This window comes from Pocillopora damicornis, chromosome 2 (assembly GCF_964200805.1).
Source record: "Pocillopora damicornis chromosome 2, jaPocDami1.2, whole genome shotgun sequence".
Taxonomy (NCBI): Eukaryota; Metazoa; Cnidaria; class Anthozoa; order Scleractinia; family Pocilloporidae; genus Pocillopora; species Pocillopora damicornis.
This window is the reverse complement of record NC_142671.1, coordinates 17614069-17630999: the sequence shown is the minus strand read 5'-3', so window position 1 is coordinate 17630999 and position 16931 is coordinate 17614069. Positions and strand designations below refer to the sequence as shown.

The 16931-nt window shown below is 38.0% G+C and overlaps 1 protein-coding gene across 2 annotated transcripts; it reads right to left on the bottom strand.

Annotated features, from left to right (window-relative positions):
* Positions 1 to 206: 206 nt before the first annotated feature.
* LOC113669845 (uncharacterized) lies at positions 207 to 16898 on the bottom strand. Of its 2 annotated transcripts, none has more exons than XM_027185926.2 (18): positions 16645 to 16898; positions 13962 to 14153; positions 13127 to 13195; positions 12266 to 12370; positions 11826 to 11949; positions 10228 to 11265; positions 9547 to 9773; positions 9302 to 9439; positions 7561 to 7702; positions 6459 to 6674; positions 5209 to 5261; positions 4587 to 4851; positions 3887 to 4141; positions 2707 to 2777; positions 2460 to 2567; positions 1876 to 1970; positions 1689 to 1758; positions 207 to 1316 (listed from the first exon to the last, which is right to left on the bottom strand). In XM_027185926.2, exons 1-18 carry the CDS (start codon positions 16795 to 16797, stop codon positions 1071 to 1073), a joined length of 3567 nt encoding a protein of 1188 aa, XP_027041727.2. In that variant the 5' UTR covers positions 16798 to 16898; the 3' UTR covers positions 207 to 1070. The 2 variants fall into 2 exon arrangements, with proteins under 2 accessions (XP_027041727.2, XP_027041726.2); XM_027185925.2 differs by having other exon boundaries at positions 6453 to 6674; positions 16645 to 16897.
* Between the last annotated feature and the right edge of the window lie 33 nt (positions 16899 to 16931).

The window sequence follows — 16931 nt, the reverse complement described above, 5'->3', positions numbered from 1 at the left end:
GAGTTGTGATTGCCACATTCAGCAAAATCATAGTAAGGTGATCACCGAGAAGGTTCCTCACAGTTTTTTGGGGGGCAGGTGTGTTGGGAGTCTTTGGAATGGGGTAGGGCTGACTACGGGAAGGACGATGGCTGTTCTTATATTCAGGATAGGAATTTGTCCCCTTAAAAGTTATCTAAATGCAAAAAAAAGTCAACACTTCAATGTTCAACAAGTAGAATACTTCTTTGCTTTTCTTTGGTATATCTACATCAGGTGTCTTATTAAATAATTTTTTTTGACTATCTTTAGACAGTTGGCAAATGTGCACAGTGAAAACTTGTTTATCCTTTATTTCTCTAAAGACTTTGTTCAGAGGGAAATCTCAAAATGAGAAATTCTTCAAATAAATAATTATAAATTATACCTCAACGCATTTACACCCAACGAAATCTCGCAATTTCCATTGACATACGAAAATTGAGTAACTTCACAGGGCATATATTCATTCGCCTGTTCGATTCAAAGTTGAACTTTTCGTGCGAAAAAAGTCTTTACCAGAGCTAAGCGGTAAACGTTTTCAAACATAGCTGGGAAAGTAAGTCCCAAAACATTGCTAAAATAAACTAACTAATGTTCCCGAAATGAACTAGCAAACTAATACCCACAATAACATATCCCTCAGGAACAACGAGGTATCCCTGCTACATTGAGCAATAGGTTCTTTTCTATCGAGGAAGTCATGCATCGAATCTATCTGCGAGAATTAAATAACCACCAGATGACGGTTGGAGACGTTCAAGGCTTGATCGTCCCCTGTCGTGTTCACAACGAATGCAGTCAACGCGGGTGACAAAGGTGCGCAAGGAATGATGAGTACTCTCCTACTGCGCTCGTTGAGAAGATATCAGAGCACGAGCCAGAGCAGAAAGACTGTGTTACCGATAATAAGTCAAAAAACGTGCGATGCAGTTTAGAATGATTTGTGGCAATAGCATCGTCTAAGTGTTGTGTGGCGTTTCCTGATTGGTTGAGGACAACCAAGAAAGTCACCTCTTGACGGTATTTAGGACGAGCACCACATGCGATCTCTAAACTGTCAACATACTTTGGTAGACAACGGTTCCCAGTGGATCTTGTAGAATATGATCATGAATGTGTATAAATAACGGAATGTATGTTAAAAAGTCCAAGAAGTCCAAAGAGGCCGTCCTGCCGAGGATTTTCATTGTCTGTTCTTTTTGATCATCTGACAGACCACCAGCCGTTAGTCCTAACATAAGCTCCTCAAGCGAGATGGTCTTAGTCGCTTCGTCAACATAGCACAGAAACAACCGCTAAATAGAAAAGTAAAAAATGTCAATACTGTGGATGTCTGAGGTAGCACACCTTTCATTCCACTACTCTCAATTGACTCAGGAAACACCATTCTCATCTAACTACGACACAAGGCAGCATTGCCAACGGGTTATGCGCGTTCGTTTCTAATACTGGCCTACGTGTAGCCGTACCCGAACTGTCACGGAACACGATTAGTGTCAGGTTTGCGTAGGCGTTCCCTCGCCTCCGTTTCACCTTGGGGGTAGGGTGCGGCTACACGTAAACTATTCTAAAACTAAACAAAATCAAAACAACATCCACCAGAAATGCATTCTTGACTTTCAGGTACCTTGACTTTTACGAACTTCCATGAATCATTTGTGTCATACCTTTGATTTTTGCAATTTGAAATCCAATTCTCTGAAATCCAGCTTCGAAATCAATATTTTTGCAAATTCGCTAAGGGATAGAATAAATGCAAACCACGTGAGTACATTCAATTTACTATACAGTAAAGATATGAAAATGAACAAGATTTAGAAAAACAGAATTTGAAAATAATCTCAAGCTACGTACTCCAACACTGCGACGCGCTGAGAAAATGCAGCAATCACGGAAAACAACTTCATATCCACTCCAGAGTCCAAGCTGCAATCACACAATTCCAGTACCTAGACAAACGAAAAAACATGGCCACACCAGTTTCGAATGGAAGAGGAAAGGAAAATCAGCATCAGGTCTAGTTTAAACTGAAAAAATAGCTTACTCCATCTTTGACAATTCCAATGAATGATTCTCAGTTACGCTAGAAGCGCATTTGAATCAGGTAACTAGCAAGACCATTACAGTGCAAATACCCACAGGACTGTAGCTATCGTCCGCTCAACACAGGGTACCCACCCAGTTTGGGGTCCCCTCTATTTAACAAATAGATTCCAAGTTGCCGTGCGTCTGTTCAGTAATAGATCACAGATGACGTCAAAATGTGGTTAGAACAAAAAAGTGGCACACGAGACGCAGCCGAGTGTGTCACTGATGATTTAATGATGACGTCATCTACGCGTCTGTCCTCCAATAGATCATAAGTGAGAACCCATCAGAATGCGTGCATAACTGAGCTTATTATATAAAAATATTTCGTTGGATACAAGATGACTTACTCGGTAAATATAATTTATATGAGAGTCCGACAGCAGGTTTGAATTGACGCTTTCAAGGGCTTCAAGGAGATCTTCGGGAAATAGAAATCCATCCTTGTCTTCATCAAACTATAGAAATAAAAGGAAAACATCTCGTGTTAAAATCAACAAGGCTACAAGAGCTTGAAGTTCCAGGAACTACAGCCTTTTGTGAATGTAACAATCCAAGACATGTCTCCGCAGGTGTGAGACAAATCATCATACTTACGGTTTTAAAAATACGACGGTAGTAATTAGCTTGTCCTTCACTTATGATGCAGTACTTTGAAAGAAAGTCGTCTGCAAGCAAAATTAGACATAAGTTTAGATGATCTTCAAAAAGTAAGGCTGCTTCCCTACGTATCTGGACATAAAGTAGAGCTTTGACTCATCTCAGTAGAAGGGAAAGTGCCTCTAAATCATTCATTTCACATAACATGAACAACACTAAGGCTTGGGGATTGTTTCTTATCCATTTCAAGTAACTTACCCCTTAACCCACTAACTCCTGAACCTGATGTTCTATACGGTTTCCCATACGTTAACTAAGGCTGAGGGGCGGGGTGGGGGGGGGGGGGGGTCCTGGGGTGCCCGTGACCCCCTCTTTGTCAGCCTTTTGTTGTCACATTAAGTATAACACAGCGTGGAGGTGAAGATGACAATCCAGTGAGTACCCTCTGTTTGACACATTGTGACCCACCCCTCCCCCTTTTGAAAAATCCTGGCTGCGCCCCTGGTTTAGCTGAGGAGAGGCTCTTCATCGTGGCACTGAGAGGCACTGCATCGTGTCCAAGAATCTAAGACTGTCCTCAATCTGGTCAAGGGTCAGGGATCAAAGAGGGAATCTTTCGATCCGGAATCTAGGCGCTTATCATTATAGCCTCTATGAATCCCCCAGAGAACGAAAGAATATTCACTTTCAGAACCAAAAGCACGAGCACTTCCAGAAAACTACCCCGAGACATGTGCAAATTTCTTTGGCTTTAGATGACTGAAATTTCTGCTTGGAACTGATTCCTGCAATTTTCTGTTTGAGTAACAGAAGAGTAACAAAGAGATAAAATCTAGTGTTTCCAGATTCTCCACTAACTTTTCGAACCAAACAGAGGGCAGTTATTGGGTAGACGATATGTAGATTGATATTTCAAGTGAAGAGAGACACATCTACGAAGAAGAATAATAAACGTTTCATTCGCATGCAGTGGTTTTCTTTTGACTGAGTATGTTAAATTCTTGCGTTTATTCTGCGGATTTTTTTTTCTTCGAAAACTTTAGCATCAAATCCGCACAATTTAGAACCATGCTAACAGGTATTTCTCACTGTTTTGCGGGGTAAGAGATAGTTTATCACTTGAATAAGAATTTTTTTTTTAAATTTACAATCTGCCAGAATAAAGTAATCTACCCACCTAAATGAGCAGAATCACCGTGACTATCAACGACAGGGCTCTGCACTTGAATCCCTCTCTTAGATTTTCCCGTGGCTGCCAGTAATTTCTTTCTCCTGTCCTCCGCCAGCTGTTGACGCATCAGCTCGTTGCGAATACTGTCATCTGTCTGCGCACGTCGCCTGACTGGTTTAGCCGGCTCCTGAGAGCTCTCTTTCCTCACTGGAAACATGCTGAGGCTACGTTTAGGAGGTGGCGGCATCTGGGTAACACTCTCTAGGGGTAAAAGATGGAGAAAAATTGAATTCATAAAAATTACGGAACACATCATTTAAGGCCTAATGAGAAAAACAAACCGAAGGGTACAAATGACATGCGACTACGTAAATACCACTCAAAATGATAACTTAAACAGCTTAACTTTCATCTTGAATTTAATTTAATTTTCATCTTGAACCTTGAAATACCCCTTGGAGTAAGGTTTTTCCGTTACACCCAGTTTCATAGCCCCACGAAATTCTAGCTTTTTTGAAACTTCAAGGTCTCATGAATAGCATATTAAAATCAAGATTAACTTAATCGATCAATTATTAAAGGTTTATAGAATACATCAAATTAAGTCTGGATGCTTTCTTAAATTGCTCAAATAATACATCCGTTGTAAAATCATACGTGTGTTAAAAATGGCTGGCAACGCAGACGGTTAAAGATCGACTTGTACCTGGTCTCTTGGGTATTTCAGGGATGATGGGTGAGTTTCTCTTAGGTTCTTCTTCCTCTTCTTCCTCTTCTTGGGACGAGGCTCCCTCTTCCTCCTCCTCGGTTTCTTCCAACAAAGTAAGACTAGATTCACTACGCCCTTTCACTTTCCTGTCTTTCGCCATCTTCTTCGTCTTTTTTTTTTTTTTCTTTTTCCTCTTTTCTTCGTTTTCTTCCTGTTTCTCCTGTTTTGGCTTCTTGGATTTTTGTTTGGTTTTAGGTGATTGCTGAAACAATGAAGTAGTAAAGTTGTTGACAAAATCGTGTTGCGGTTCAACAATCGCGGAAACTGCCTAATTGTCAGATTACCTTAACTGGCTGAAGACTGAAGAAAAAGTTACAATGCGCGAATTCTGAGGTTCAGACCAATAAGCTACGCCTCCTTTTCCCTATTGCCTTTTACACGGTAACTGGTACCCTGCACCACAACACCCCCTTAATACAACCTCCTTCCTGCACTAACACCGATAACTATTAATTTTTAATTTACCTCATACCTAGACCTAAACTGTAAAAAAGTAAACCAATCACAAACGCGTACTCTACATGTTGTGAACAAATCTTGCATTTAGTTAAGGACGCACCTTTTCACCTTGCACAGCAAGGTCCAACGATGAACTCCGGGATACTACAGCCACTAGACCAATAGAAAACAGGAAAAAGATATGTTAATTGTACAACATCCAAAAATATGCTCTTCGTTGGCCAAATATATCGTGAAAGCTGCCATTTTTTCTACAGTTTTAGGTCTTTTTAGAGCCAAGAGGAAAACACATATGCGTTCGTGGGAGTCAAGCGAGGGGAAGATAAATTCAAGTATTTATGAGTCGATAAACCAGTCTTGCCCGTTCGGATAGCCAATCACAACACAAGATTCGTTCATCTTGCCTACTCGCTGAACCAGAGAAGAAAGAGCATACTTTAAAACCAAAGTTATATTTGCGATGTTAACCGCAAATTTAACCAAATCTTTTAGAATGTTTTCAAGCGTCACAACTCAACATCGACAGGAGCTTCCTTCAAAAACTCTTTCTCTATCATATCGGCCGCTTCAATCATTGTTACCGACCCTTAATCGAAATGTTGTTGGTACTTCGTCGGACTAAAGTTTCAAAAAGATACAGACCAAACGGAACTTACGATAGGGTTCAATAACGCCACTATTGGGTGACTGCGAACGAAAGAGTAGCTTACGATTGATTCCGCCACCTTTCTTGTCTAAGGCAAGGGAAACTGAGAAATTTGTGTGTTTCGCGGTATACCTCCGCCGATTTTTCCACTGGAAAGCTGAAGTCAGTTTGCATTTTAATCCACAACCATCAAAAGGTTTTTTTACATAACAATTTCTGTCGCATTGTGAAATGTTACATTAGGCGTGTGGGAAACCATAAGAGCCGGATTACTGAGATTGATGAGTTAAAAATAACATCGAAATGAATAGAAAACTAATGAGCCACTGGGATGACCAAGGATGTAAAGCACTGGTATATATTGTGAATTAGAAAGTCAAATAATCCAGGCTTCATTTTCAAGACGCACTTGTCGTGAATTGGCTCATTTCAGATTAGGATACAGAACGAAAAAAAAATTACCAAACCAATCAGAGTGACAATAAAACTACTATAAACATTTAGTGACTTAATTGCAGTTCCTTTCTATTTCAACTTATTGAAGGTATCAGCATAATTATCCCGGAAGCAATAATATTTAAGGTTTTTCTAAGCAAGGCAATGCACAAATGAAACGCAAATAGAAAAGCCTTCACTTACACAATCAAGATCCTAAATCTCGTGTCAACCCATGTTGTCAATAAAAACTTGAAACTTACCTCTACCTTGAATCTGTGAAGCTGTTTCGACAACAGTATGCGCAGTTTCCTCTTCCCAGGCTTCCTCTTCCACCACCACTTCCTTGTTTTCAGTGTCACAAACAAATTCCTCAAGTTCTGGTTGTTCTTCTTCCTCTAAAATAACGTTATGGACGAAGTCTCTCTCTTTTTCTTGCTCTTCTTCAAGTAGCGGAGATGGTGAGTTTCTCGCCAAGTCAGGCTCTAAAAATGAAAACGAAGGTGCCAACGATTGTAAAGCATGTAATGACTTCATAACGATCTTCTAATCTGTTCGTTCAATTGTTGTGCTCGCCTTTCTTTTAGACTGGCAAAACAATAATCACTTATCTTTTAGCCAATCACTGTAAAGAGGCAATCCTCTCGACTAATCAGCGACACCGCAATTTGACAAGCAAATTCCTTTCTGCATTAATTTTAATTAATAGTCCATTAGCGAAAATAAGTTAAATTTAGATTTCTATTTCATGAAACGTTGGTATATTTCCTATCAAAAGCACAGTCAAGAAATTGCTGAGCTTGGTTGTTTAATATTCAAAAATAATGCAACGTGTTTGTTCTGGGAATTTATCCTTCCGCAGCAAACAATCTTTTTGTTTTCAAACCACCTTCGCCAGAGCCAAACTACTCGTTTCCTTTGCTATCCGCTCCTGGCACACCAAGAGTGACAACAAATCATGCATGACCAGCATGAGCGCTCTTTTTGCATCTCTATGTAACACAATTCTTGCTTCGTTTGCGACACTTCTTCTCTTCTTGGTGCTATCATTACAACTATCTATCCTGCTCAGCGCGTGGCGCTTACGAGTAGTCCGAACTCATTTATTAGATAGTTTAATATAAGATTTAAAAAAAAGCCCTTCTCGAGCGCTTTTCCTTGAATTCATTTGAAAACCATCCTTCAAACAAGTGATTGCAAGTTACCAATTAGATGATTGAGCCAGGGTTAGCGTGGGACAGTTCTTATTACTAACTGAACATATCCTCTTTGTGAATAAACCCATCTGACCAACCGATTCTGACAAATAATACACGCAAACTCATTGAAAAAAAATATATATATAAAAATAAAATTATCATATCAATGTACCTGTAACTTCTCCGTATACTTCAACTCTCATGGCAATGCTGTTTTTCCAGGACTGTGGTATAAACCGAACAAATCTTGCCTCCACTGGATTTTTAATGCTGTTAATAACAACTGTGTTGTTGTCTCTGTTTCCTCTGAAAACCTGCAATGAAAAGTTGTCTTTTCTTATTCATACCAGAGGGTATGAAAGTAAACCCTACACAACTGATTAAAACTCCGCAATGTAAGTAAATAAAAGATGTAACTAAAATCTCTACAGATAAATAAGTTCGGTCTGACTAAACCCCAAATAACTGAGCAAAATTCTATATTGTAAGTAACTTAAAAATGAATAAAAAAGATAGAGAACCCAGATTTTTGATGACCGTGTCATGTATTAACTCAACCAAGGATGATCTGTTACAAGTTTTCTTACTTTGAGGGCCGAATATTTAAGCAAAGTTTAGCCGTTTTTTAACAAAACCGCGTCCTAAACAATGCTCAATTTAGCTTAACCTTTTGTCTGAACATCTTTTTATGTAAACGATGTTAAGAGTGCCGAAAGCTAAAAATGTAAGAACATTTATTTAATTAAATCGACCCTCTTTGAGAGAGAGCGTGAGGCCCACTGATTGCGTAAAACCATGGTTTGGGTTAAAACCCTGTATAAATAACCGGACCTAAAAGTCTGTATATTAACTTCAGCTTCGAATACAAGGCAGCCACTCTTTTGGCCTGTGCCACAAATTCTAAATTTCGTAATAAATGGAGAATTGATGAAACAATATTTCGCATTCTTATCAAAGTTGTTGGGAGCGGTACATTTAGAATACTGTACACATTCTTGTTTAAATCGTTGGTTTAAATATTTTATGCAATGAGCAAAGTAAAACACAAATACGCGATATCAGTACCTTCAATGCTTAAACTATGTTACTGTATGTTAGAAGGGTAACGTGATAATACCTGCCATTGTTTAGCAATTTTCTGTTACCATGCTGTTTAATTTTAATTAAATCATGACTGTAGGCTGCAATACAAGTGGAAAATGAAACAATGAAACATTTTAAAACCTCATTTTTAATTTTTAAAAATTTTACGCTGCCTCTTCTGATTCTCTTTCTTCACTTTAAAGAATTACCGTAATATGCACACTAGTATAAAGTAATCAAAATATAACTAAAAGTTTAATCATCTCTTGTTTAAAAAATATAAGTCGTGAAAAACTAAATTTGTTCTACCATTTACTATGAAAAAATATTTAAGATAGTACGCGCGCTCTCATTGGTTGATGGCGCGTAGATGTAAGAAAGCAAACACGGTTGTGATGTCACGCTGTCTGTGTTTATAATTATCTATGCGATATAATTTATAAAACCAATAGAGGATTTTTTCCCCATGTTTACATAGCCTGATCTAAACACGACCGGGTTTAGGAGACGCAATATCGAGTTTGCATAAACTTCTCGAATCATCTCAGCTTTCCTCGTGTTTAGATGAGGCTCTATAACCAAGACCCCTATAGCTTAGTTGTTCTCTCAAATCATGCTCTACACAGAGTGCATTATAACTTAAATCTAATTGAAAAAAACTTCAGGTGAATCTGAGTATTGCTAATAGAAGACTTCTGAGTATGTCAACTGCACACATAATCGTCAAAAAAGAAGTTCACGTAATTGTAACAGGGAACTCTCAGGCACAGCCCAGCAGTTCAATGTAGGTAGGTGGCTCCCACATGGAGAGGACTATAATCAATTATTACCTTCACCACGCCATCCTCTGTGTAGTGTTGCCAAGTTGAGCCATCTGTGCTGAAGGCGAGAACGTATGACTCCACCCAACATTTATCTTTCTTCTGTGTCTTAACACCGTTAGCTGAGGGACAACCTTGAGTGGCGACCTAAATTACGTAGAAGAACGTATCCTATTTAAAGGTTCACTGAACTGATATTTTTCTACGAGGTCCTGTATTAATTGTTACCAGAACTGTGTAAAACACGCACAAACCTGAGAAACGAGCGTCAAAGCTCCAAGGTCCACCTCTAGGTATTGCTTTTTGTCATTGATTTTTGGTTTCCAGGCTCCACTGTTTTTCCCCTGTTTGGTATTATTTAGTCGTGCCTGGCTAGGTACATGGTAACGATCCAGTACGGAAGAGGCTCGCATTGCATCATTGGTTATTAAGCCATTGCCAACGCCCAGTGCCACGGGAATAAACGCCCCCATCAAAGAAGCTAAAAATAAACGTATTAATTAAGAGTGTGGAGAGACAATTAACAAAGCAATGACAAAAACAGTTTCATAAATCAGTAAAAACAGCATTGCCCAGAGATTTGCAGACCACACCAAAAACGGATGAGTGTGCGCAAGTCAAGTCGAGAGTTGTATAAGGTAGAGAACATACAGTCAAGGAGGGGTCTCGACTGAACCTTCCAGGATATTCCCAAAATGAAAAGAGACAAGAAATGATAAAAGAAATGCATGGCCATTTGCGCATCTTGAGAACTTTTATATAAGATTTTAAAGAGTTACATCCTTGTTTCCCTTTGGTTTCCTCTCCCCTGTTTAGCGTGTTTCTCCTTCTCTGCGAACTATCACTAAGAAGGCTTCCTCCTGATCATAGACAATTTTTGATTAGCCAAAAAACAACCCAAGATCCTTCAAGAGTTAATTCAACTACAGGATTACCTGTATCATCTGCATCACCTATAGCACCATTATCAGAGCCATTCTCACCAGCCAGCAGTGGAACACTTGGAGGTGCAAGGTAATTCATTACTATTTTCTTTATTTGTTCTTTGTCTTCACCATGTTCACTTAGTTCCTTCTTGTCCACTCTACTTTGAATTCCCTCCTCTTGAGGTTGTTCCTTGGTCTCAGCACTTGCTATACTATCCAGCTCTACTGTATCCTTAACTTGTACTGCCTCTATTGTTTCGTTTACTTGTTCTGTCTCTAATGTTTCGTAAACTTGTTCTGTCCCTACTGTTTTGTGAACTTGTTCAATCTCTAAAAGCGCCTCTGTGCTACTTACGTCTACTGAATTAATATTCTCCTCTTGCTGTTGGTGAGACCTTTCCGTGTCTACTGTTTCTTTTTTTCTATTTAACACAATCTGTTCATCAACTTTTGCATCTACACTTTCCGAAACTATATCACTTTCAAGTTCTATTTGTAAATCCAACCGCACAACATTGTTATTATCTAATAGGGTTTTCACATTCTTTCCTTCCACCGTTTCAACACTGCATTCTATGCCTTGAGATATAGAGTCTGTAACATCAGTGTCAGCCTTTGTAGGAACTTTCTGCTCAAGTTCGGGCAATATCCTATCGACTTGCTCTTCACCCTGTTGTGTATTCTCAAAATAATTCCGTTCTAGGCAACTGCTCTCTAACTCAGGCAGCGCAAGAGAATCTCCTTTGCTACCCTGAGACTCCACCTCGCTTTCATCATTTTCTTTATCGATTTGATTTTGAAGACCACTCGGAATGTTCACCAAACTTGGTAACACACTCTGTCTCTCGTTTGTAAGGCTTTGTGGTCGGGAGTATTGAAGTGTCTCTGGCTCCTCGTACTGAGAAACAACTATTTTAGGAAGTTTAAAACGTTGCTTGGATAATATTTCTTCCCTCTTTTTAGCTTGCTCGAGGCGTATAACTTTTTCGCGTTCTCTTCTTTCTTCTCTTTTCTTTTTGATAACTTCATCTGGGTCGACGTAACCATCTGTTGTTAAATACAAGAAAGAGAGGGTAATCATTATAAAAGTGCACGAAACACTCAAGAATACACTGAAGGCGGTTGTTAAAATTGAAAGATAGATTAGCAGCATAATCTTTTGTACAACAGCAAAGGGACTGCTAGTGCACAAAGTAAGGGCCTTACTGACGCTACTTTATGTGCATCTCACAGAGTCTCGCAGAGCCGCGCGGAAGATCTGCAAGCTGTCTTGGTCAACTCCTCTTAGACCAAGGAAAGCGAACCAGTTCGAGATCCTCAGGCAGCGGTGCCAATGAGAGCGTTACTGCAGGTCTTGGTACCGATAAACCCGCGTCTCTGTCTGCTGGAGCGATTTTCAGTTGTGTGTTGAAAGCAATCAGATCACCTCACTCTGCGATTAGACGGGAAAATTGGCGCCACTTCCTCGACCAATCACAAGGAGATGTAAAGCTGAACCTAGTCGTGTCAAAATGACTTGCCTCTATGTATTCATTGGCTCTCGTGATCTTATCTTTGGTTTTGGTTTACGGAAAACAAAAATTGCAGTCTGACTAAACCAATGTTACCTCGGTTCTTCCTGAAGTTGTTCAGTCTATTATCGTGTTCTGTTCCTGAGGACTTGCTTTGGTTTGACCACTGATCCCACATGTCACGAATCTTTTGAATTCTCTCGACAATCCGCCTATGACGCTGACATGAAAGAAATAAAATCTCCATTGGTTTAAAAACTAATCGGGATAAAGTTCCGCGGAGTTTCGAACTTTAAATTTTCAAGTTCACCATTTGGAATTCATAGAAATATTTTCCAATCTTATTCCTCTTTGTTCTTTCTTAGTTCAGCATTACCCATTTACTTTTTTTGCTTTGTTTTTTTTTTCTTTTCATTTTTTCTGACTTACCCGGATTTTATATTTTGTAAATTCTTAGGAGATGAGTGACTTCCCCAAAAGTCTCACTTAATTTAAACGTATCTTAATTTTACTTAGTTGAAATGTAGAGCACAAACCTCTTGTTTCCTCAAATCATCCTCTGTTTTCATCCTACGTTGTTGTCGTTTAAGAGCAGAGAGCGTCCTTTCGTGGGAACATCTTGGAACATGTGGACAGGGATCCTGTATTAACAACGAAAAAAAAAAAACCACACAAATCAGCACTAATAAATACTTACACAAAGAGGCAAGGGCCCCACTTCCATTAAACACGTTTACTTAACATCGAATTTAACTACTCTTTAATACGCACGTGAAGCAGAAGCACATTCCTACTTCCTAAGGAACCGAAAAACGACTTTTACGAAAATATACTAGCATACACTGCAAAAAGAGAAAAATAAATGGGAATATACCATGAGACAAAAAGAAAACTTACCAAATGCTGAGGTAATATGCGAGACAAGAAAAACTCGTGGGAAAAAGGTTTACATCGACGCGAAAATAAAACACACTGCTACAAGGGGCGTGAGACATGGTATAGGAAGGGCGGCATAATTTACATAAAGTGCGAAAATGATGGCGGATAAACGAAAGGTGTAAAAACGAAAAGAATAAGCGTAAAGAAATGGGTGCAGAAATAGACGACCGGCTAAACTGCAGAATACCCTGCCACTCATTTACATGTCATTGAATAAGAATAGCATCTATTGTGCTAAGCCTCGTTCTTGAAAGCCTCAGAGGTGGACCAAAGTGGCAGGGTATACTGAAGTTACTCCATACGACCTATACGTAAGAAAACAAAAAAATATACATTCGCCACAACACTTACATCTTGTTACATTAACTGCGACATTCAACAAGGAAAAACGTCGACATTAATGTTGTTAGTGAATGATCGATTCAGTTCTAACAATATTAAAAGCACCCTATGCTTACCAAAAACATGTCACTGGTGCGTCTTAACAGCTCAGCATTTCTTATGAATGTCTCATAGCAATTAGTCTTCTGTAATGCAAGAATCAACATCACTGACACTACAGTTTTTACAGTTACTTCAGGTATGATCCTTTTATGATCATGATAGGAAAAAAATTATTATATTCTGCAATTGTCTAGCTCCATTCTCTGTTTGTTTTATTGTATAAAAATCACTTGGTAACAGCAACAAAGATCCAAAAGGAATAGAAAAAGACAGGGTGAGAAACCTGCAAGAGGATATGTAAGGAGGTAAGAGAATTCCCATGAAAATTTTGTTGGATTTTAAACAATTTAAACATCAATTCAATGACACACTTTTCTTTAATGGAAATTTTTTTCAATCCAACTAACTTCTCATCTTCTTATGTTTCAAACTATGGCAATTTTCTTGAAACAAAGCAAAAACCAACAGTGCATTGCTTATCATATTTAGATATTATTTGTGCAATGTACAACCCAACATTGTTTATGCATTCTGCAGCATAAATACTCCATAACTAGAAAGTATTACATAAATTATTATAGAAACCAAAAGCCACACTATCTAACTCAATCAATGTAACATCTTTAATGAAATGCTGCTCAAAGTTTGAATGGATATTTTTTAAATGTTTCTGAAAAAATGCAAACAGAAACACTTTCATATTACTTCTATCTTCAGCCCTTTACAGATCTTCAAAACATTCAAAGACCGACAATCTTGCAGAATATTTCAAAGACAGATCTTTTATACTGTAATATAAATTTTGCCAAAGTTTGCCTGAAATTGTGTATGATGGTGAGAAGTTCTTACCTTATTACTGGGTAGCCAGACTCCTAGAGGATCCAGCCACGTTGGAAGAGATGATTGATTCTGACTCCTTATTGGTCTTCTGCAACTTTTGCTTGGAGATGGTGATTGTGCAGGAGTGCGATATGGTGCAATATCACCAAAGTAAATGCTACTTGTTCCTTCAAGAAGTCCATTGCTCTCCCTTGAACATTCCTAGAACAATTTAAAAGTAAAGAACAGTCATTTGTAAATCAGGACTCAAGAGAAAGCTACATTTAAATAGTGATTAGAGTAATCATATGAGATTATCCAAAGTAACTTCAATTGTATGAATTTCTTTGCAATATAAGGGAATCTTAAAATTTTTAATTCAATCTTCAGACTTTTGGCTTTCATCACGATTCATAGGAAAGCAAACGTATCCCTGAGGACTAGCCCATGATGTACCAGTAACAACTGAAGAACTGAGAGTTCTGCAAGCTCCCTCTCTGTCTTCTTCTTAATCTTTTCAATTACAATCAGATTTCCCTTAATTATCATATTTTAGTAGAATCTTAACAAGGACAATGTCCTATCCCCCTTCACTCATTAGTCTACTATTGAAAGTCATGTGTTACAAGTGCATGTACTGACTGCTGACTGATAGAAGGCAAACCTAAATTTAAGTTTTGCCGCTGCAACTCTGAAATGGTGGTAACAAGAGAGAGTTAAATTATCAAAAATTACATTTATAATTTTGGAAATAAATTTTGTCATTGCCCCAAAGTTAATACACACCATTCTTAGAATTCTTATGTAAATCATCTAGATTTTTTTACATATTTTTGCTATTGTTGACCTCTTTATTACTTTTTTAAGTTTTAGTTTGTAAACTGAGAGATTCCATAAAAAAGGTTGTGGTTATTCATCATAGTGAATAACAATAAAAGCTAAGTTTTCCATTTGTCTCATGATGTAGTCATGTGTGGTGTAAATTGCAACATTTCAACTGCATACTTCTAGTCTTCTTCAAGCAAATGACAATCTGAAGAAGACTAACATTATGCAGTCGAAACATCACGATCTACATCACATGTGACTACATCGTGAGACAAACGGAAAACTTAGCTTTTATTGTTAATCTAAGAGATATAATTTTTTATCTAGAGAAGAATTATGGAGACTACCAATACTACATCTAAGCTTAATTATCCATGCATTTTTAATTGCTTTTTAGTAACCCTCTACTGGAGGACAGACACATTGATGACACCACCATGAACAACTCTTTGCTTTTTTATTTCACACAGTATGTGTTGAGCTACTAACTGTGTTTTGATGAACAAGAAAGCAGTTTAATCAACTCTGTTTCATTATGGTGGCTGAGAAAGGAGAGTTACATGCTGAGTTTCTTCTTAAAATATAAGAAGGTCAATATGGAATGAATTCAGTTTATTGACCTTCATCTGTTCAACAATGGATCATAACAGATATCAAACAGCAGTGATACACTTGACTGCACCTTGTATGCCATTTTCCTGTTCTTACCACATTTTGATGTCATCAGTAATCTCTAGAATAGCAACAGCCCAACATGGGACCTCCTTAGACACTAAAAACTTAATTTAATCTGTTATGATCCATTGTTGAACAGATAAAGGTCAATATGGAATGAATTTAGTTTATTGACCTTCATCTGTTCAACAATGGATCATAACAGATATCAAACAGCAGTGATACACTTGACTGCACCTTGTATGCCATTTTCCTATTCTTACCACATTTTGACGTCATCAGTAATCTCTAGAATAGCGACAGCCCAACATGGGACCTCCTTAGACACTAAAAACTTCATTTGCAAAATACTAACCCACTGGGATGACGATATTTTAAGAAGAAACTCAGCATGTAACTCTCCTTTCTCAGCCACCATAATGAAACAGAGTTGATTAAACTATATGCCAAAATTTTCTGCTTTCTTGTTCATCAAAACACAGTTAGTAGCTCAACACATACTATGTGATTTTCTCAGCCACAAATTTAGAAATAACACAAGATGCATAAAAGTGAAAGATGGAAATATCTGAAGGCTATTTAATTGCTTTGTTTTGTATACACCTCATAGGGTAAAAGAAAAATTTGAATAACAAGAACACCCAACAGACAGAATGTTCAAGATTTAAATAATAACCCTGAGGGCGCTACATACTTATCTCTTCCAAGTAAATTAAGAGAGCTCCAAATATGACAAAAATGCATTTTACCGACACCTTTAAACCAAAAGAAATTTGCCTATAATTTTTCTAAAAGTTTGTGTCTCAGTAGTTTACCTTTGGTAAGAAAGTTGAATATTAATTTGTTAACTGGTTTGATTTCACAAAGTTACTGCGCTACAGCGTTGCAAATTTCAAAGAAAAAAATTACCTAACAGCTGTACAGAAAAATGCACAATATTTACCTTCTTATCAACCGTACTCGACGAGACTTAACAGCGAGTAATCAAGGCTCACATTGGCTAAATTTCAGTAAAATTTCCAATGTGATCAGTCGACGTTAAACTTAGCAGATAAACTGTTGTATCAACAATGGTGTCTAAAGTTCGAGAATAATGTGGTGTAAATTTTTCAAAAGATTATTTTTGTTCCATGTAAAATCCAAAATTATTAAGTATAGCCAATTTTGTATCCTTTTTAACACGTATTTGCTATGTTTGCAGACCACTCACCGGTCTGTTGACATTTCTTCCACTCTTCGATTGTCCGTCCTTGAACTGAGCTGTCTTGGACGAAACTTCGTGTAAACTCAATCTGTAACTTTTCTTCTCTGGAGAGACAGCACTCTCGGGCTCTTTGATTTGTAAATACGGTAAGGCCTGCATTTTGACTGAGCCTTGACCATCAATTAATATCAAATTAAGCCATCACGAATTTGCTTACATTCGTACAACTTGGTTGCTAATGAAGCTAGGCCAGGTTACCTAGCATAAGTAAATTCCTCCACATGCCGTCGTTT